At 37.5% G+C, this 17,729-nt stretch overlaps 1 protein-coding gene across 12 annotated transcripts in view; it reads right to left on the reverse strand.

The window, feature by feature from the left end:
- Positions 1-17,729, reverse strand: part of ZNF521 (zinc finger protein 521) — a 229,935-nt gene that overhangs the window by 208,811 nt on the left and 3,395 nt on the right. For 4 of the 12 annotated variants that reach the window (XM_048289336.1, XM_048289339.1, XM_048289341.1 and 1 more), the window contains 2 exons: positions 3,503-3,565; positions 2,393-2,452 (listed from right to left, as the gene is read on the reverse strand). The exons of 3 other annotated variants lie outside the window; for them this stretch is intronic. In XM_048289336.1, the coding sequence (XP_048145293.1) occupies positions 2,393-2,452; positions 3,503-3,565 (123 nt within the window). The remainder of the gene's footprint in view (positions 1-2,392; positions 2,453-3,502; positions 3,566-17,729) is intronic. 5 more of the 12 variants (XM_048289337.1, XM_048289342.1, XM_048289340.1 and 2 more) reach the window with 3 other exon arrangements.

Consider the following 17,729-nt stretch of genomic DNA (forward strand, 5'->3'; position numbering starts at 1 on the left):
GATTTCCAGAGGCTTCCCTGCCCTTTTTTGGAAGCTGCCCATGCACCAACTGAAATTTTTCAATACACATCAGCAATAATACACACACATCCTCTCTGCCTTCAGATACCATTGGAAATTATCTAGTGTAGAAATGAATGAAGGTTGCTTTTTTGGAAGAGAAATAAATTCTACCTATTAAGGCACTTAAAAAAAAAAAAAAAAAAGAGAGAAAGAACAGTTGTCTTCTGTTCTTGATTATGTTAACATTATTTATAAATGGAAATTAAAAGAAGCATGATTTTCTCATTACTATGTTCCCTGGCAGGTGGTTCTCCCCTTCTTCCTCCTTCTCATAAGGGATGTTATTGCTGTAACTTGGTCTAATAAAACTGCAACTTTGGGGAAAATGAAAAATTGCATTGGCTTAAAAGTGTTGGAGGCAATAAAGGCATGGACTTCAATTAATTTCAAGTATGGGAGCGGTTTAAGGCCAACCAGCAGAAATTCTATTCTGCCCATGTAAAAATGAGGTTTCACCACATTTACTTTTTATAACCCATATAAAAGTCAAGTAAAAGTAATGAATATCTAAAAGTCATCTCAGTGGACTGGCAAAGACTGTCTGTATTCTTGAAACTCATCTTACATATTTCTGCCTATGCTGCAAGGATCCATCGATAATCCCAACTAAAACATCAAACTACCAAGAAAACAGCCTCCTTTCCAATCCATTTCACTGCCTTGCAGCAGACCTCTTTCCAAGCCACTTCTGCATGGAAAAGTGCTGGCAAAAGAAAGGAAAACTTAGATCATGTGGTTGTAATTATTACCAGGCAAGGAATATTTCTTCAGCTCAGTGGTAAAGTAAAACTCTGTCGCTCTCTGCTCCCAATAGTGTCCATCGCAAAACAACTGCCTCATTAAATCTCTGCAGTAAGATTAATATGCCGTAGCTGCACTACATTATAACTTGGTACTCTATAAAAAGCACATTTAATGGTTAGAGCCAGAGCTTAGATACAAAGTATTACTATAAAAACTTCTGGCAGTGTGTACACAGTGCAGGCCTTCTGTACTGCTTGCTCTATCAGGTTTTTGGTTTTTAATATCAGCACTGCATTCTTGCTGTAGAGAAAAACAGAATGCTAAATCCTGCCTAGAAATAAACAGGGAACAACACAGGACATGGTGGGAAATAAAGAACTAGCAATGCAACTTAGCCACTGAGAATTATTTTAAGAAAAAAATGCAGAAGAGCCACCATTCCTTGACATTGATCTCTGGTTTTGCAGTTGCCTGTTTTTCAACTTTGTGTCTCTACAGCAGGACAAGTTTGCTTTTTTTAAGAATTTGCAGGTAGTTAAATGGAGACATATGTACACTGAGAAGAGTTTGAGAAATTTCCCATTAAGACGGCAAATAACTCCCTCAATTTTATTTACTGTTTTCGAACTACCTACTTTATGCACAAAGCCATTAGAATCTATAAAAGGCACCAAACACAAACCCACAGGACACCCACAGAAATATAAAGTCTTCGAGCTGAAGAAAAAATTAACTGTATTCTTCACCTTCATAAGAGGAATAACTCCAACTGTCCTCAAACAAATTACCTACATGTATTCAGAGATGACTAGCCTTCTAGGAATATCCTTAAGGAGTCAGCCCTTACTCCAAAAGGTGACCTCAGCTGAATGAATAAGACTATTCAGATGAGTCAGTCCTTCTCTTCAGATAAAATTCTGTGAAACCAGTACCAAAGACAGAAACAAATTATTTCTTGCATTCTCCGAACCATGCTAGAGAATAAAGAAGTCTTTGTTGTTTTGGGGAATTAACGATTATTTCTTCATGATTATTACCAATACTTATCCCTGTGATCCTGACTCAAACAACAGTTTTGTCCACCCAATCTCACTTATTAAAATTAAAGAGCCCTTAATTAATCTCTGGCAAGAAATTATACAAACAATCTTTAAAGAAATTACCCCTAACCACATATTTTACAAATACAAAAATAGTTTAAGTGAAATGAACAATCAAGGTTATCTGAAATGGCATGGGGGGGGGGGGGGGGTGGGTTGGGGGGTGGCTTCCATGGGGAATGTAGAGAAGGATTAAATTTAACAAAAAAGGAAATAAAAAGAAAAAAATAAAAGCATGCTCTAGAAGCATTTAGAACACTTTAGAAGCATCTCACTTTCAGTCAGCTGACCTAAAAAAGGCAGAATTTCTAATTGTCAGAAATTGAAAGGTAAGGGGAAAGGAACATTATTTTCCATTGCAAGCCTCAAGAATGAGCTGAAACAGAGAAAGAAGAGTGCAGGCTTTGCAAAAACACCCCAATACAAAAATCCCTCACACTGTTGTCAAATGGTAAGCAAGCACTAATGAAGGAATTCAGCATTACCAGTCTGTGCGGCTGTGTGTCCCACACCTGCCTGATGGTCCTCTGTTTCATTTTCTTCTACTGTCAGAAAAAAGGTAAACAAAACAAAAACAAAACAAACAAAAAAGATGTTAGGTCGGTAGCTGAAGTGTTTCAAGCACCTTTACACCAGCCTCAGTTCTGAAAGCCAGCAATGCTTGCACAACACAGGCAAGAAAAGCTGCACTGCAAAGTGCGAAAGTGTAGACCAGACTAAGACAGAATACATTGCTGTATGGAAGCTACAAATCTGAGAACAGAGTAACCAAATCTTTTTCATGGCTTAAAAAAACAAATCGAATTTCCTCTGGGATATTTGTCTTCAATGCACTTTACTGTATTTGATTATGGATCTAAATAAGAGAACAATTACGGGTTTTAAGATTCTGCTTGCTCCACACAAGTAAGAGAAAGCCTTCTCCTGGCAGATGGGAGAGGTGTGTGTGCTAATTCATACATAAGCTTTAAAAAATAGTAATAATCCTATATTCAGTAGCAAACATCTCAGCAGTGCAGACAGCCTTGCAAAGGAGAACTAACCCCATGCTGTTTTACTGTATATACCATGCCAGCGTCTTTCCCTTGGCTCACAGCTTTCCAGAGCAGTAGAACTAAAAACAATACAATTCTTGTCAGATTCACTATTCAAAACTTGTTGGGTGAGTGAACCTAACAAGAGCCATTCTGCTGCTACTTTGAAAAATTAGAAAGCGCTGTTCTCGTACGTTCTGATGTGATGCCTAAGTAAGATTGACTCTCCCAAAGCAAAAGTAAGGGAAGAGCTAAAAGGCAGAACCATTTCCTTTTATTCTCCCAAAGACCGAGTTCTTTGGGTTAGAGAACAGCGGAGAGAAAAGAATTCATTCTGCCTCCACAGGGGAAAAAGCTGAAAGGGGAAAGACTGCACTTCTGCAGCATTTCCACTCCCAAGAATTCAGACCTCAAAAAATAATCATGCAACTGAATTAAAAGTCCAAAGATTTGAGGTATTTTTCCTGGTTCTTGGGACAAGAGAGTGCAACACTTAGGGGTCACATATAAATCTAGACATATATGCAAAAGAAGAGATACATATACACACTCCACAGGTACCTCTTTTCCTCCTCCGCCAACCCCAAGGCTTCATACAACTGGTTGTTTCTAGAATCTGAGTTTCTAGAAAAAAAACACCAGTTTTCATAAGGACACTCTTAGGACACCAGAAACTTGTATCACAGTGCATATATTAGAAAGAGTCAAGTACAATCTCTGAAGGACTCTAAACAATCTATATCTCTATCCCAGAGCCGTGGCTAGTAAGCAAACTCTTCTCATCGACAGAGATCTGATAAAAGTTTCCCCAGCCCTGCAGTCAGTCCAGTATTTCACAAAATATGATTTTATGAGCTAATTTATGAGCTGAACTTGTGTTTTGCTGCCACGATGCTACCAGTACTTCAGCTGTGATAATACTGTATGATTTCCTTTGGTACACTGAAGCAGTCATCCCAGCATCCTCACAGCTGAAGGAAACCGGTCAGACAAAGAAAGCAGTGGGAAAAGCTCATGAAAAGCTGAGTTTTGGGGAACATGTGGTCAAACGCAAACTAAGCTAAATAGAAAGATTTTTCTCTAAGGTAGCACAGATCAGTAAGTTTCATCAATAAAGCAAGAAAAATAATGAATAAAACTAACATACTTTAACAAAAAAATAAAAGATCCCATCTATTGTGAGCTCCTTGAAACCCCCAGGGAAACCTCTGCAGAAGCCCAACCTGACCTTATTTATGTCCATCATTAGCTGTTGGTGTATCTCCAAAAAATGTACTCAAGAACAAGCTCTAAAACTGAAAATGAGTCCACTCTTCCATCCCTCAAGAGGAAACTCACTTTGGTCATCACTACCTACTAATCAGCCTTATTAGTTGTAGATGTACCTGCTGTCCTCAACCATGATAAATGTCACTACTCAGTTCAAAAAAGCAGTTTAAGAACTCTACCATTTCTGAAGTTTCAAGATGGAATTGAAGTCTTCAAACATGAACTTTTCAATAACTGATTCCCAAGTGGCTACCTGTTGAGAGCTAGACAAGCTCTCCACTTTTAAGTGTAAGCTAAAATGCAAGAGTTAATTTTTTCTGCTGTTCTGTCCTTAATGTCTACTGCCACCAGCTGCAGTACCAGAATCTCTCACTGCTCCTGAGAAGTGACTGCACAAGGAGATGTACTCAGCTTCACACTGCTGACTGAGAGGTACACCAAACATTTTTAGCTCCTAAAATGGGAAAAATAAACATGGATACTTTCTAACAAATTGTTTCCAGGTATGCAATTTTGTACCATGAAAACATGACAGCATATGCCTTGTGAAAACAAACATTTTACAACTTTCCTGCTATTTTGGGATCTGAAAATTCTGTGAGAGCTGAGGTTTGCTTTCAACAAAGGCTGACCACTATGTCTTTATTGCACTTGAAAAAGGAAACAAGCATAAAAGCAGGTAACTCTGTGGTTAGCATTTTTCTAAACCCTTGTTCATCCCTTTAAGGATTCTCAGTCACAACAGAAACGAGTAGGTAACAACAGGCCATGGCACAAAGACTTGCCAATAATAGTCAACTAGACTGACATAATTACCAGGGGGAAAAAACTCCCATATTTAGGGGGAAGCATGGTAAAAAGAAAAAGAAAACTCTTCTACAAAACCCACTGAATCAATGAATCTTGGCATTAGCACAAATCACCTACAAAATAGCATCTCATTTTCCTTTGCATTAAGTTAGCTCCTTCCTCCAACTTGCAAGGGTATTCCTTACATTAAGTAGGCTACAGCTGGTAGCATCAGATAAGCTCTCGATTAGCACTTAACACCTTTTGACAACCAGATTCTGAAAACTTCAGTACTGTTTCAGCTCTCAGGCCATTGTTAAACTCAGCTGAATATGAAAGGTAGTGTGACATGCAGCCAATGTTAACCTCCCTTAAACATTAACTACACTAATTTTTTTCCGAAGAGGAAGACACCTTTAAACAGAATCTATACAAGGGGATGACTGAAATTTTGCTAACCAAAACCCTTTCTCTAGCACAAGCATGGAACACAACAAAAAAAGGAACAAGGATCATATGCAAATAAAAGAGTAGCATGTATGCACTATTATTAATTCAAACATCAAAATTATTGATACCCTAGAACTGTAATTGCACAGAGATGTCACCTTCATTATAGCATATACCACATCCTAGCACAAGGTAAGATGAATTCTGTGTAATGAAGGCAGAATACCAGTGAAGGAGAGGCCTCAGGAAAGCAGAATAATACATTATAATCCAATATGAATAAGTGATGTTACAGCTGAACAGAACTTCTAGATACATGTTGTCATGAAAGCAACAATGATCCTTGTCCCTACAACTACATGTTTATGATCACTCCTCATCTGTTTTGTTAGCTGTTGTAATATTTCTCAATTAACTCATCTGTTCCTTAAAACAACAAATGATCAATTTCCTACTACCCATTTTTTCAGGACAACTTTTGAGAAACAAAACCAAGAATCCCAAGTAACAAAATTTCAAAAAAAGATCAGACCACTACAACTGTGGCATCTCACTTCTTGAGAGCAATTTAAAAAAAATACCAGTAAGGGAAAAGAGAAATCCAACATGTCAGTTCTATCTCCCATTATAAAAGCTGTGGATTTGACAGATACCACTTTTTAAAATTTTACTAAAAAAAAAACCCAAAACAAAACTATCTCTAAACTGAAGTTGTATCCATGTGAAAGGTTAAGATGTTTCAGCTTTGGTACAGCCAGTGTCCAAGGCAAACCCTCGTTTCAGTTCAGAGCAAGTCTCATGCTTGGGCAGCTGACTGGCAACATTAAGACCAACTATTCCTTTCTAAAGAAAGAAGGAAAAGAAAAAACCAAAACAAAACAAAAACAATGCAACAAATCAAGTAGAACCATCAAGGACAGCCAATGAGGGAAACCTGTGGGAATTTTGATATAGAGGTCCTAAATTTAGAATTAAGCTCCTGACTGCTCTACAGCAGCACCTGCTGATCAATGAGGATTTCACCCCTTTCGCTTAGTCTGTTCCTGGGACTCATGGCTAGACCTTAAAGGAGGGAGATTACTTTCTGAAGTTGCTACAAAATATGTACATATTTTCTAGCTTGCAAACTCTCATTCATATTCTACTGAGTAACCAGGATTCCCCTTCTCTGAAAAGTTAATCTGTAGATTTAGCACCCTAAGGAAGAGCACAAGTCATTTCTGGTTTATGCCTGGAAAAATCTTGCACAGAAAAGAAATGGATAAAATTAGAAATGTGGAAAAGTACACTTTCACTGAAAGGGAAGCCTTTTGAAGAACTCTGGCTAAGATTTATGATTTCTGACCTATTACAAACCATAATAAAATAAAAGCAAAAGATAATTGAAAAAAGTCTGTTTTCTTCTAGTCTAGGTAGATTAATAAATTTTGAAAAAGAAAAAAAATAACTGCCCCAAATGCCTGAGCCTCTATTCAGCTTGGTAAACAAAGCAGGAGAAGCTCCATGTCCCAAAATAAACTATAAAAATAGATTGCTATTGATTTATCCTTTCATAAAACATATTCCTTGAGAGATGTGAAAATAAACCTAATGTAGCAACTAAGACTGTCAGGATAGGAAGTTCAGAATACATATTTTTACCTTGTACTTTGCATTTTGTACAATTCAATACTTGATCTATAAACTTCCATTAGCATATGATTAGTAATTCAATTTAAAGCCATCTTTGCACAAAAGCCTTTTTCTTAGGATGGTAACTTTGCCAAGTGCATCTTCAATCTACATGTTTGAATAATTTCTGCAGACAAGTAATAGAGACAGTAGCTGTATTAGCATAATCAATACACAATTTACTGAGTTACTGAGACAGAACAGAAATAAAACGTGTGCGCCATTATTTCAGTATCTACAAATGACTGTAATTTCTGGAAGTATCTCTCCACTTCTCCTCGTGGCCACATCAAAACCAAGAGGACATTCATACTGCCACCATCTACAGGTAGATATTAAGTATGAGCAGACAGATTAATCATATAGCAGAAGGCAAATTTAAGAGCCAGTTGCAGGGGACATTGAGTATCCTCTAGCTCTATTAAAGGCAATGGATTCTGAAGATGTTTCACACTTTGCAGTAACATGCTGTGGAAATACGTCTCCACAAGGGTTCAGTCAGGATGCAAAACTGAAATTAAAGAAGTTACAGAGAAGTATTAAATTCAGGATCACGTGTCAGTGAATCACCTGCTAGGGCTACACCTTCCTTGGCTTTCTTCTCTCCCTAGGTACCACTGGTATCTAAGACTCACCTCTTAAACCCTTCTGGCTGACACATGCCAGCACAGGATTTCGCACCCGGCTGTGGCACATTAGAGCAGCAATTCAGTGGGTGACTTCTGAGATTCAGCAAATATTTCAGAATGCTTCATAATGGCCTTTGAAATAACTGGCACTCATAAAAGTTCAGAACTACTAAGAAAGCACTGTTTTCTGAACAACTTCACCTAGCATCAATTTGTGTCTATCAGCTACTAGCCAGATTACCAATTTGACTGTCAAATGTACATCCTCCCAAAGACTTTAGTGTTAGAAGAATTGGAAAAAGAAATGCATTGGCATATTAACATTTCAAATATCTACATTCCAGAACTCCACTGAAAATCAGTTCTGTGTGTAGCCACAACTTTACAAAAATCCAATTAATCATATGCATGAATATTTATGTGCCTGATCTGTTTTCCTTTGTGTTGTGACATACCCCTTTTCCTATTTCTATTCCCCCCCAGCATTGTAACAATATTCTTCTGACATTGGAAATTATTTTCCTTAAAAGATTCCTGTTATATAAAGCATTCTTTCCTCTTGCATTTGCTTATTCCAGAAGACAAAGTCCCTCATAGCACTCGTATTTTTCACTCCTCTTTTTGGTCTGTCCCAACACTGAGCTTGTTTTTTTTCCCCTAATGTTCTTCTTGTAGAATGACTGAATTAGGAGTTCCCAATTAAACTGCGGTGGTTGGAAAATATTATTCTTATGCTAAAATAAAGTATTTTCCTAGGCAGCACATAAACATAAAAGTAATAAATATACTTAAGTGGAAAGAAATTATGCTTAAGAAATCCTTTGGATATTCTTCCAACCCTTGATCTCAAGGATGACAGTATCCAAATGTGACAGCCTAAAGACGTCCAGTTTTACATAACACTGTGTGCAGAAAAGGCAGAAGAGGCTCTTTCCAGCAGCAGAGGAATAATTCTAAACCCCAAAGCTGGGTGGGGGGAGGGAGGATATATTTTTCTGGGCAGCTGAGGTAATAGATTAATTAATCCTGTCCAAAATTCTAACTTTGCCTCCATAACCATGCATCCTTTTACAAGATTAAACCACATCTACATATACTCATATTTCTATTGTTAGGTAAACTAATAATGTTATATTTTCAAAAGTACTTTCCTCCAAAGAATCTCAGAGCTTTTTATAAACCTCAAGTAAATTTCAGTCATCCCTAAGACTCTCTATCATGCAAGGTAACAGATTATTATAAATCTCAGAGTCAAACTGAGGACCACAGTGAGAATTAGCAAAGCAAGAGGGAGTCAGTTCTTAGTACCAGGGTCAGGACTTTCAGCTGTCTTGCCTGTCTTAGACCGAGTACTCCACCTCCATTCCTGACAACGTGCTGTGGGCAGCCAGTCCATTTTTGGGGGAAGACAGAAGTTAGGAGGTTAAGATAAATTTTAACCCCAATTACCAAGTCCAGTAGTTAACATGAACACATTCAGAGTAATTCCTCTCAGTGTCCTGAAGCTATGTATCACCTCAGTTTTCTTACTCAATGTGACATAAGTAAGAATTTCTAGTGTTCCTAAAGACTCTATTTTCAACTGTGCTTAGAAAACAGGAAATTCATTAAACACTGTCTACAAAAGTCTAAACTCAGCAAGAGAGAGTAATTGGAATCAAACTGGTGTATGGATCACATAACCTCAAAGTAACCAACATCACACAAGTCTGAAGACAGGTGATATAAAGAAGAGCTATGAAGACTTACAGTAAAGGTTACTGTAGATGATCATTGCCTCTGGAAGGGAAGCAATTTATTTATGTACCTAAAATGGGACACTTAAATTGAGGCGTTTGGGCTGTCTGACACTGTTTGAATACCAAACCAAAACACAGCTGCATGTTTTAGCTCTGTTACTTAAAGGCACACATTTATCTGAGTCAATAAAAACCAAACCAAACACCTACTTCCCTTCAACTGAGATTATCCCTGATTTACCAGAGATCTCCTTCTATTGTATACCAGGGTTTTATAAGTTAATTTTTGATCCCTCAGACTCTCTGCTCTATTCTAGATGACTTTCTATCATGTAGAACAGCAATCTGGTCTATGTCCACAGAGGAGCTTAGAAGCCAAAAAACTAGTGAGGGGATGCTAAATCTAAATTGTCAGCAGTTCTGCTCAGATGCCACTGAGGTCAGGCAGTACCTATGGTTTTACCATTGAGGCTTTCTCAGTGCTGAAATCAAACTGAAGCCCCACCACATCTGGAGAGTGGAAGATAAGTATTCTCCTGCCTGCCCTGGGTTTGGACGCAATCTTATGGGCTGGTTCTTCAGAGTTCATATACTCTTCCCTGGCTGCTATAAAACACTGGCAGAAAATGTGTGGGTTGAAATACATCTTCCTTTTCCCCTCTTGCCCACATCCACTGGTTAGATCGCTCACCCAGGATGTGGGTGGCACCAGCTGAACTTTCTCCTATATCAGAAGGATTTGTACACACGTCGTGAGCTTCCTAATGAAGAACACTTACCCTCAGACTTGAGGTGCACTCATTCATTGCTGTTGAAACTACCATACTTCATCTACAATATTCACCGAACTAGAAACAAGAAGAATCAGCATGATATTTTATCCTTGCTGTTGGGGCACCATCACAGCAAGTGGGGTAAGTGGACTCCAGTTCTAGTTGCACTGAAATAATTCATCAGAAGTAATAAGGCAGTTAGTATCTGGCAAACCAGGATGCAGGTCTCCCCTTTTTCTTCATGGTACTCAAGCTATTTGAGCCCTGAGTCTCATGTATGAATGCTCTTTCTCACCCTCTTGTCTGACGAATACTTAATTAGACTTTTGAAAAGGGAAACATCATTGACAAAAATAACAGGGTAACTCACGCTCATAACACAATATGCTGCTGTGTAATGACTGATGTCCTCCCTGTGAGATACAGATAAACACCTTTAGACAAAGCACAGAACAGAACCCCTACCTCTCACATCCTAGCAGAGCAAAGAACTTTCCCCCTTCAGTAAAAGAGAGAGGAAGAGCAGCAGCACACCACCTCAATTCCTTCTAGCCTGGGAGGAAAGGAATTTTATCTCCAAAACCTGAGTCAGATAAGTGACTGCTGTGAGATGCCCTGTTGCACTAAGATGCCCACATCTAGAGTGGGGGAGGAGCTAAGACACATTATTATTTCCAAATTTTTCCTACTGTCTCCTTAAAATAATTTCTACTCAACGACATTCATAAACCCCTAAGCACCTGTGAATTACATAAAGAATCCAAGAGTTAGGTGCAAAGTGACTATTCCACTAGGCAACCAGTCACCTATAAACTAAGCAGAGCAGCATCTAAGCACTAAACGTCTTGCAGCATGAAAGCCTTTTTTAAAATTTTGTACCTAGCCTTAAAGATTTCTGACCTTTCTCCATTGATTTACATTTGCATCTGACAAGCAAGTCTCCTACTCAACACATTCACCAGAAACTGCAAACCAAATCTGTTCCTGTGCTCTACCTCTTTATAAGTCACATAACACAATCCCTTCCCGGTCAGTGGTTGCATGCAGAGACCAATACAAACCCATTTCCTCCTCCCATCTTCAGAGTGAAAACATTACATCAGGCATGGATCTTGACATCCTGTTGTCCTGGAACCAGTGAATCAGAAAGTTCCTTCCTCACAATTGTATTCTTTAGAGGTGGAAAATAATTAACTTCCCCACCCCCTCCTCCTTCCTACTGCCACTGTCAAAAGTTAGAAAGTCACTTGATTCTGTCTGGAAAAAAAGACCCAGCCATCATAACTCAGTGCCAGAGAAAGTTCTTGTTGATCAAAGCATAGCCTGGTCTTCCCAAGGACATTGCCTCACTGCATCACATCATCCAGTCCAGAAACAGAGCAGGTATATTATTTTTGTTTTCAAAGCTTCTTTCAAAAAGTGAATGAATCAATAATGGAAGTTGAACTTGATATGTAACCAAAAAAGTGAACACCAGAAAAATGAAACTAGAAAATCAATTATCAAGGAATTCATTGTTTGAAATATATTTTTCCAGCAAAGCACAACAAAAAAATAGTAAGGGCACAACAGGTCTCAGGGACTGTACACAAAAGCCACCTATTTTACAGTCAACCAGGACACTTCGACTTAGAAGTGCTGTAGCTTTTCCACATTTGTGTGGAACACTGAACATCTCTGTGAGAAACTGGAAAGCAGTTTTGCATTCGTGTTAGGTAAGGACAAAATTCATGCTCCAGGTTATTGCCTTTGCATGAGAGAATAAGCTCTCCAAAAATGGGGTTTGGGGCAGAAGGAAATCACTGGGAATCCTCACTATCAACATCCCATCCATTTTTCCTCAGGACAAAAAGGTATTCTGCTTCAGCCAGCTGTCTAACTAACGACCAGCACTTCCAAATTTGTAAGAAGGCTAGCTAGTTACTGATATTGCATTTTTCAAGAACCACAGTAAGCCCATATCACATTAAATAAAGAAGGGGGGAATGTCACTATACTGATATATATAGATAAATACATATATATATATATATATATATATATAAAACTTTAAGAAATCTTGAAGGACTAGAAATCCTACTCTTCCAGAGAAAAATTGCACCTAATTTCACCTACATTTAAAAGTGAAAGTATCAGAAAAATCACTCACTGAAAAAACAGCCCTCTGCCTTACTCCCATGACACAAAAAAAAAAGAGGGAGGGAGAACCACAATGAAAGCAACTCCCCAAAATCTAAAATTTCATTGGGCTTTAATTGTGCAGAATTGGTACATAACAACCCTACAACTCTTTTGAGTACACATTATATGGATTCAACTGTACAAAGAACATACAGTTGCAGTATGGCACGACAGCATCACTCTAGCTAAAGGAAAATCTAAAACCCAAATGTGCACACCCCAGAAGGACATGTATAACCTAGACTAAATCCTGAAAAGGAGGGGGGAAAAAATCTTCTACATCTTTTTTCTTAATAGTTATGCAGTATAGAGGGGAAAAATTTGTCTGAAACTAAAGGAACATGAAATGGCAGAAAAAAAATCTGTGACGAGTGTTAACTAATATTCTAAATATGGAAGACAAATGTCCTGGTTCAAAAATTCATTGGAAGAGAGCAATTTTGTGCAGTCTTACCAATGTGTGCACAGAAAAAAATAAAGCAGATTTTTTTGGAAAGTAGGAGGGCTGAATGAAAATGTTAATTATAACATGTTGTAATAAGGATACCCCCAAGATCAGCCCTATCTTTTTTGCTACAGCATAGTCCCTAGGCATATGGCTAACTACTCCTTGATCATTATCCTGGCTAAAACTAAAGCTACTGAAGTTTAGGAGACTCATATCTAACAGAATTTCTTTCATCTCTAATAATTGCTAAACTAGCATAATTACTCATACTTGAGGTGAAATAGAACCCAAGTTGTCTAATTTTAAAACAAAAACAAACCTCCCCACCTCTTTTGGTCTTTGCACATCCATCTTTTGTCAGAGTCCTATGCCAAATGTTACATTACGATTTAAAAGTATTTAAAAGCCTCTCTTGTCCTGTCCAACTTTTATAAAGACAGCAACTGGAAAACTTTAATGCTTTGTAGTAACACTCTGCAAAATGTATTTCAAAGCAGACATGTACATTTTCACAGCACCAAATAAAACAGGCCGAATTCTTTGTAGATCTGTATGTTGTCCCTTCAGGGAAACACTTATATATATGTACATATGTATGCCACAGTTCTGATTTAAGTGAAATAATGCATTTTCCCAGCCCCCAACTGGGACTGATTCTGAGCTCAGATAGCCCTGCAGAAACCAATGGAAATGGTAAAATATGGCTGGGAAAAGATGCTAGGAGGTTGTCTTAGGGTATTGGAACTTATACTGTATTTTAATCAAACTAAAAAAATCCCCTCCAAATATCTTAATTTAATTCTTTTACACAGAAAAAAATACTGAATCCATGTTAAAATGTTAACAGTTTTTCTGGATCTTTTCCTCAAGCACAGTTATTCAAAAGGAAGACCTTTTTTTTTCAAAATACGCAAGTTTGAAAATACTGAATCGTGTTTCAGAACAAAGAATTGAGAGCTATTAAACCCGCTGTAAATTAGACAGAATGAATTATGGAGCAACATAAAGCCTTTCAAGAGATCTTAGATCATGGTGGATAATGTTATCCTACATATTAGATAAGTGCCTCCATACTGACAGCTTCCCTTGTTACACAAGTTAACAGCAACTCAGGAAAACAAAATCAAACCAATCCTAACACATCAGCAGCATAACTAAACCTCTTAATATTATCTTTGTCACAAGATTTCACCTTTGTGGAAGCTAGCAGCACAACCAGTAGCTGTTCAGATGTTTAGTTCAAATAGTGCCTAACTCCAAGCAGCAATGATGGTCAATACAACTCATGCTGGCCCCAGAAATGACCGGGCAGCATTACTGTAATCCCACAGCTAATCAAGACCATCAATATCACTGTGCATTGCCAAAGTCAATGAATATTACTAAAGGTTAGGGATGTTTTTGTTGTTACGGTTTCTTTTAATACATAAAGGCATGCTTTGGCAAGTCCAAAAGAGAACACTATAAATAGCCCGCATTATAAAAAGATGCTAATCTTAAATCCTCTTTGTAATTTCTTTTTTTTTTTCTTTTCATGTACTCTTTTATGTTCAGTATCTTAATTTTTGCCCTTTTTTGGATGGCCAAATAGAATCCAGCAATTTACTCATGCATCAAACAGATGTTTTTGCTTTTCAGGCCAAATGGAATCTTATGAATTTTTTGTTCCCTCCCTATAAAATGATGATGCCAAAATAATACAGTTCCTGAAAACAGCCTGTTCAGAAAAAGTTGATTGGACCAATAATACTGAAACTTTAAGTCAAGTTCACAGAAATAATACCAATACTAATTGCTGTTTTTGTTTATGCTGGATTGATTATAGTCTAATCAGCAGACAATCTCATGACTTTTGAGTCTAGCCCATGCAGTTTGGAAGCCAGGGAGGGCTGGGGCTGTGAATAAACATTCAAATAGTTGACAGATACAGAGAAATGTAAAGGCTACTGTTGGAAGGGGATCTGAATGTCAAATTCTCTCTGAACTCTGTCTGCTGTTTAGTAACATTTTTCTTTTCATGCACTACTGTTCTACCTTCCTTGGTACTACACCACATAACCTGCCCCTCTGCATGAGAAACATCCTTTCACTCGGAATCTATGATGAGGAAACAGGTCACATGAAAACACAGATACATTTGCTCAGTCCACTGATACTCTGCATGAATTGAGTTGCAGTTCTAAATTCATTCAGGATGGAAAGATTACCTAGGTTTCCTCAAAAACAGGGAACAATTTCAAGAGACATTCTGGGCTTGGCAATATATTTCAAGATACAAGCCTTCTTTAAGCAGAGCATGGGTATGTAAAATACAGCTGAGAAAGGCATCCCGCTCATCTTTCTAGGAACTAACATTAAGTAATTTTATTTCTGCGTGTAGGACACAAAATTGCATTGAGTAAAAATTTACTTTGAAGTAAAACCACAGGTTGTTTGGTTTTTTTTCCCCAAAAAGAAATCAGAGATCAGCACTTCTATTAAACATGCGGAACTGTACTAGTTTCCTTGTGATAGCTTATCTAACAACTACCACTTCAGCGATTTTTCATGGGTGACTCTGAATGTAATAATGACTATTACCTGTCTTTAGCTTAGAGAAACCTGTATTTAACATTTAGTAGAACTACATTTGCATTCAGTTTTGTATCAAGAATAGCTAGTTTTCTTTGCAAGTGACTGTATTTTTGTAACTTTTTTTCTAAACAAACTTTCTCATCAAAAGCCGGTAGTAAGGGCAAAGAAAAAACCTCAAGCCCTCCTAAAACTAAAACCCCATAAACCAGAAAGGAAGGGGGGGGGGAGGCAGTCAGTAAACCAAGTGTGATATCTCCAAAGCATGCCAAGTCACAAAAAAAGGTTTACAACTCAAATGACCAAGTTAAACAAGATACAAGAAGCTGCTCTTCCCCCTGTCCCTTGCTTTCTCATCACAGGGGTCTCTACCATAGTTTTGCTTAGGGGATGGCTCTGCCCCTGGATGTCAGGAGTTTAAGGAGTCATAACAATTGATACCCTACTTTGATACCCCTCATTTGCACAGAGCCTCTTCTGGGGCTTGTACATGGGTATCGTATCTCCGACTTCTCTTTCCCCACCTGCTTCTCTCCAGCTATCCCTCTCTCCCTTCCTCACAAAACACATTAGGTGATTTTGATCAGGTCAATGATACTTAATAGATTTTTTTTTTTTCCAGAAACTAGCCAAGGAAATGGGATAAATTAATCAGTAGAATGAAATATAGGTCAGGACTGATGAGTTTGATGCAACTGATCCTTCCCCTGCCTTTAAAGTACCTGACAGTTGAACTTTAATTCCTCCTTCTTAAAGTAAAAGGAGATATTCAAATAACAGTTTTTCAGAAAGTTGTCATTTACTCTGCTTTTGAGACTTATTTTTTTGCCACAAACTTGCAGTGTATTTGTAAGAGACAGTGTTTGTCACAGAAAATAATTAAATCTTATTATTTTTCCTCAGAAAGATTTTATTATTCCTTAACTATAAGGGGCTTATCTAACATTAGCCATGCCTATTTTCTTTCCTAGGTCCAAACCTGAGATGCAATCTTCACCAAGTGCTGGGGGACAGTCAAACCAAAGTTGGCAAGAAACCAAAGAGGGAAAAGGAAAAGAAAAAAAAAAAAAAAGGAAGAAAGGAAGGACAGAGAGAAAGAAATATAAAAGGAATGTAAACAAAACCAGGGTAATTCAAAAAAGTGTATGTTCAAGAAATGTGAGAAATTTAGTCATTAGCTAGTTCTTAACACCCACCATTTCAGATGAACATTAGTTTAATGCATTCAATATGAAAAACTCAATTGTCATTTTGTTTTAATGTATTTACCTGCCTTGTATCAGTATTCCCCTAAGATATAAGTTTCAAATTAAGTTATCAAAAGTGACAGACATATCAAAAATATCTCTTATATCTTCCCCCCAGAAAGGGTTGCTAAGTACATGACAAATTGGAAATGTAATGTGTAACTCCATATTTTATTTAGATGTAAAACAGCACTCATGAGTTTAAATAACTCATTTACATACATTCAAAGAATAGTTTTTCAAATAAGCTATTTAAAATACTGTTTATTTTTATCTGTAGAACTACATTTTGTACTGACTAAATCAGTAATACTTAAGAAATCAGAAATTTAAATAAGTGCTGCAATGGAGGTACAGCTTAAATTCTCCTCGCAAGATTACTTACAGCTTTTGTTTGTTCACTAAAAATGAAGATGTAATAATTGATGGGCAAACTCTTATCCATGAATTTAAATGCTAGTCTATGCAAGCATCTTTCAGCTCCTCAGATGAATCGCATTATTAGCCCTTCCAGAAATCTTACAATCGGACTGCTTTCAGAATACTATTAATTCACTCAGAAACTGACATGATTCAAGGAAAATAAAACAGGGAAAATGAAAGAGATATTTGAACAAAGGCCACCAAGAATGATAACCTACTCCCCAAAGGTAATTACTGCAGCAATAATTACAGATGATGATTGATTTACTGCCTGCTTTTAGTTGAAAAATAGTAAATAAGACTCTGCAAAGAAATCTCTATCATCTCCATCCTGAACATTAAGTGGTTTTCTCAAGTCAGTAGTTTATTGTCAGCAAATCCAAGCAAGCTGCTCCATCTGAACCATACAATGTTGCTGTTTTCTCATTTTAGGTATTCTCAGACAACTGGTACAGAAGAAAGGCAAAGCCCACACCTCCACATAAAATGGAAGCTGTATCTTTTGTTTTAACTTAAGTGTGATGTTTACGGGAAAAGATTTGAAACAAAACTCTCTGTAACACATGTAACAAATCACCACCCGTGAAACATGTCCAAT

This window comes from Corvus hawaiiensis, chromosome 30, assembly GCF_020740725.1.
Source record: "Corvus hawaiiensis isolate bCorHaw1 chromosome 30, bCorHaw1.pri.cur, whole genome shotgun sequence".
Classification (NCBI taxonomy): domain Eukaryota; kingdom Metazoa; phylum Chordata; class Aves; order Passeriformes; family Corvidae; genus Corvus; species Corvus hawaiiensis.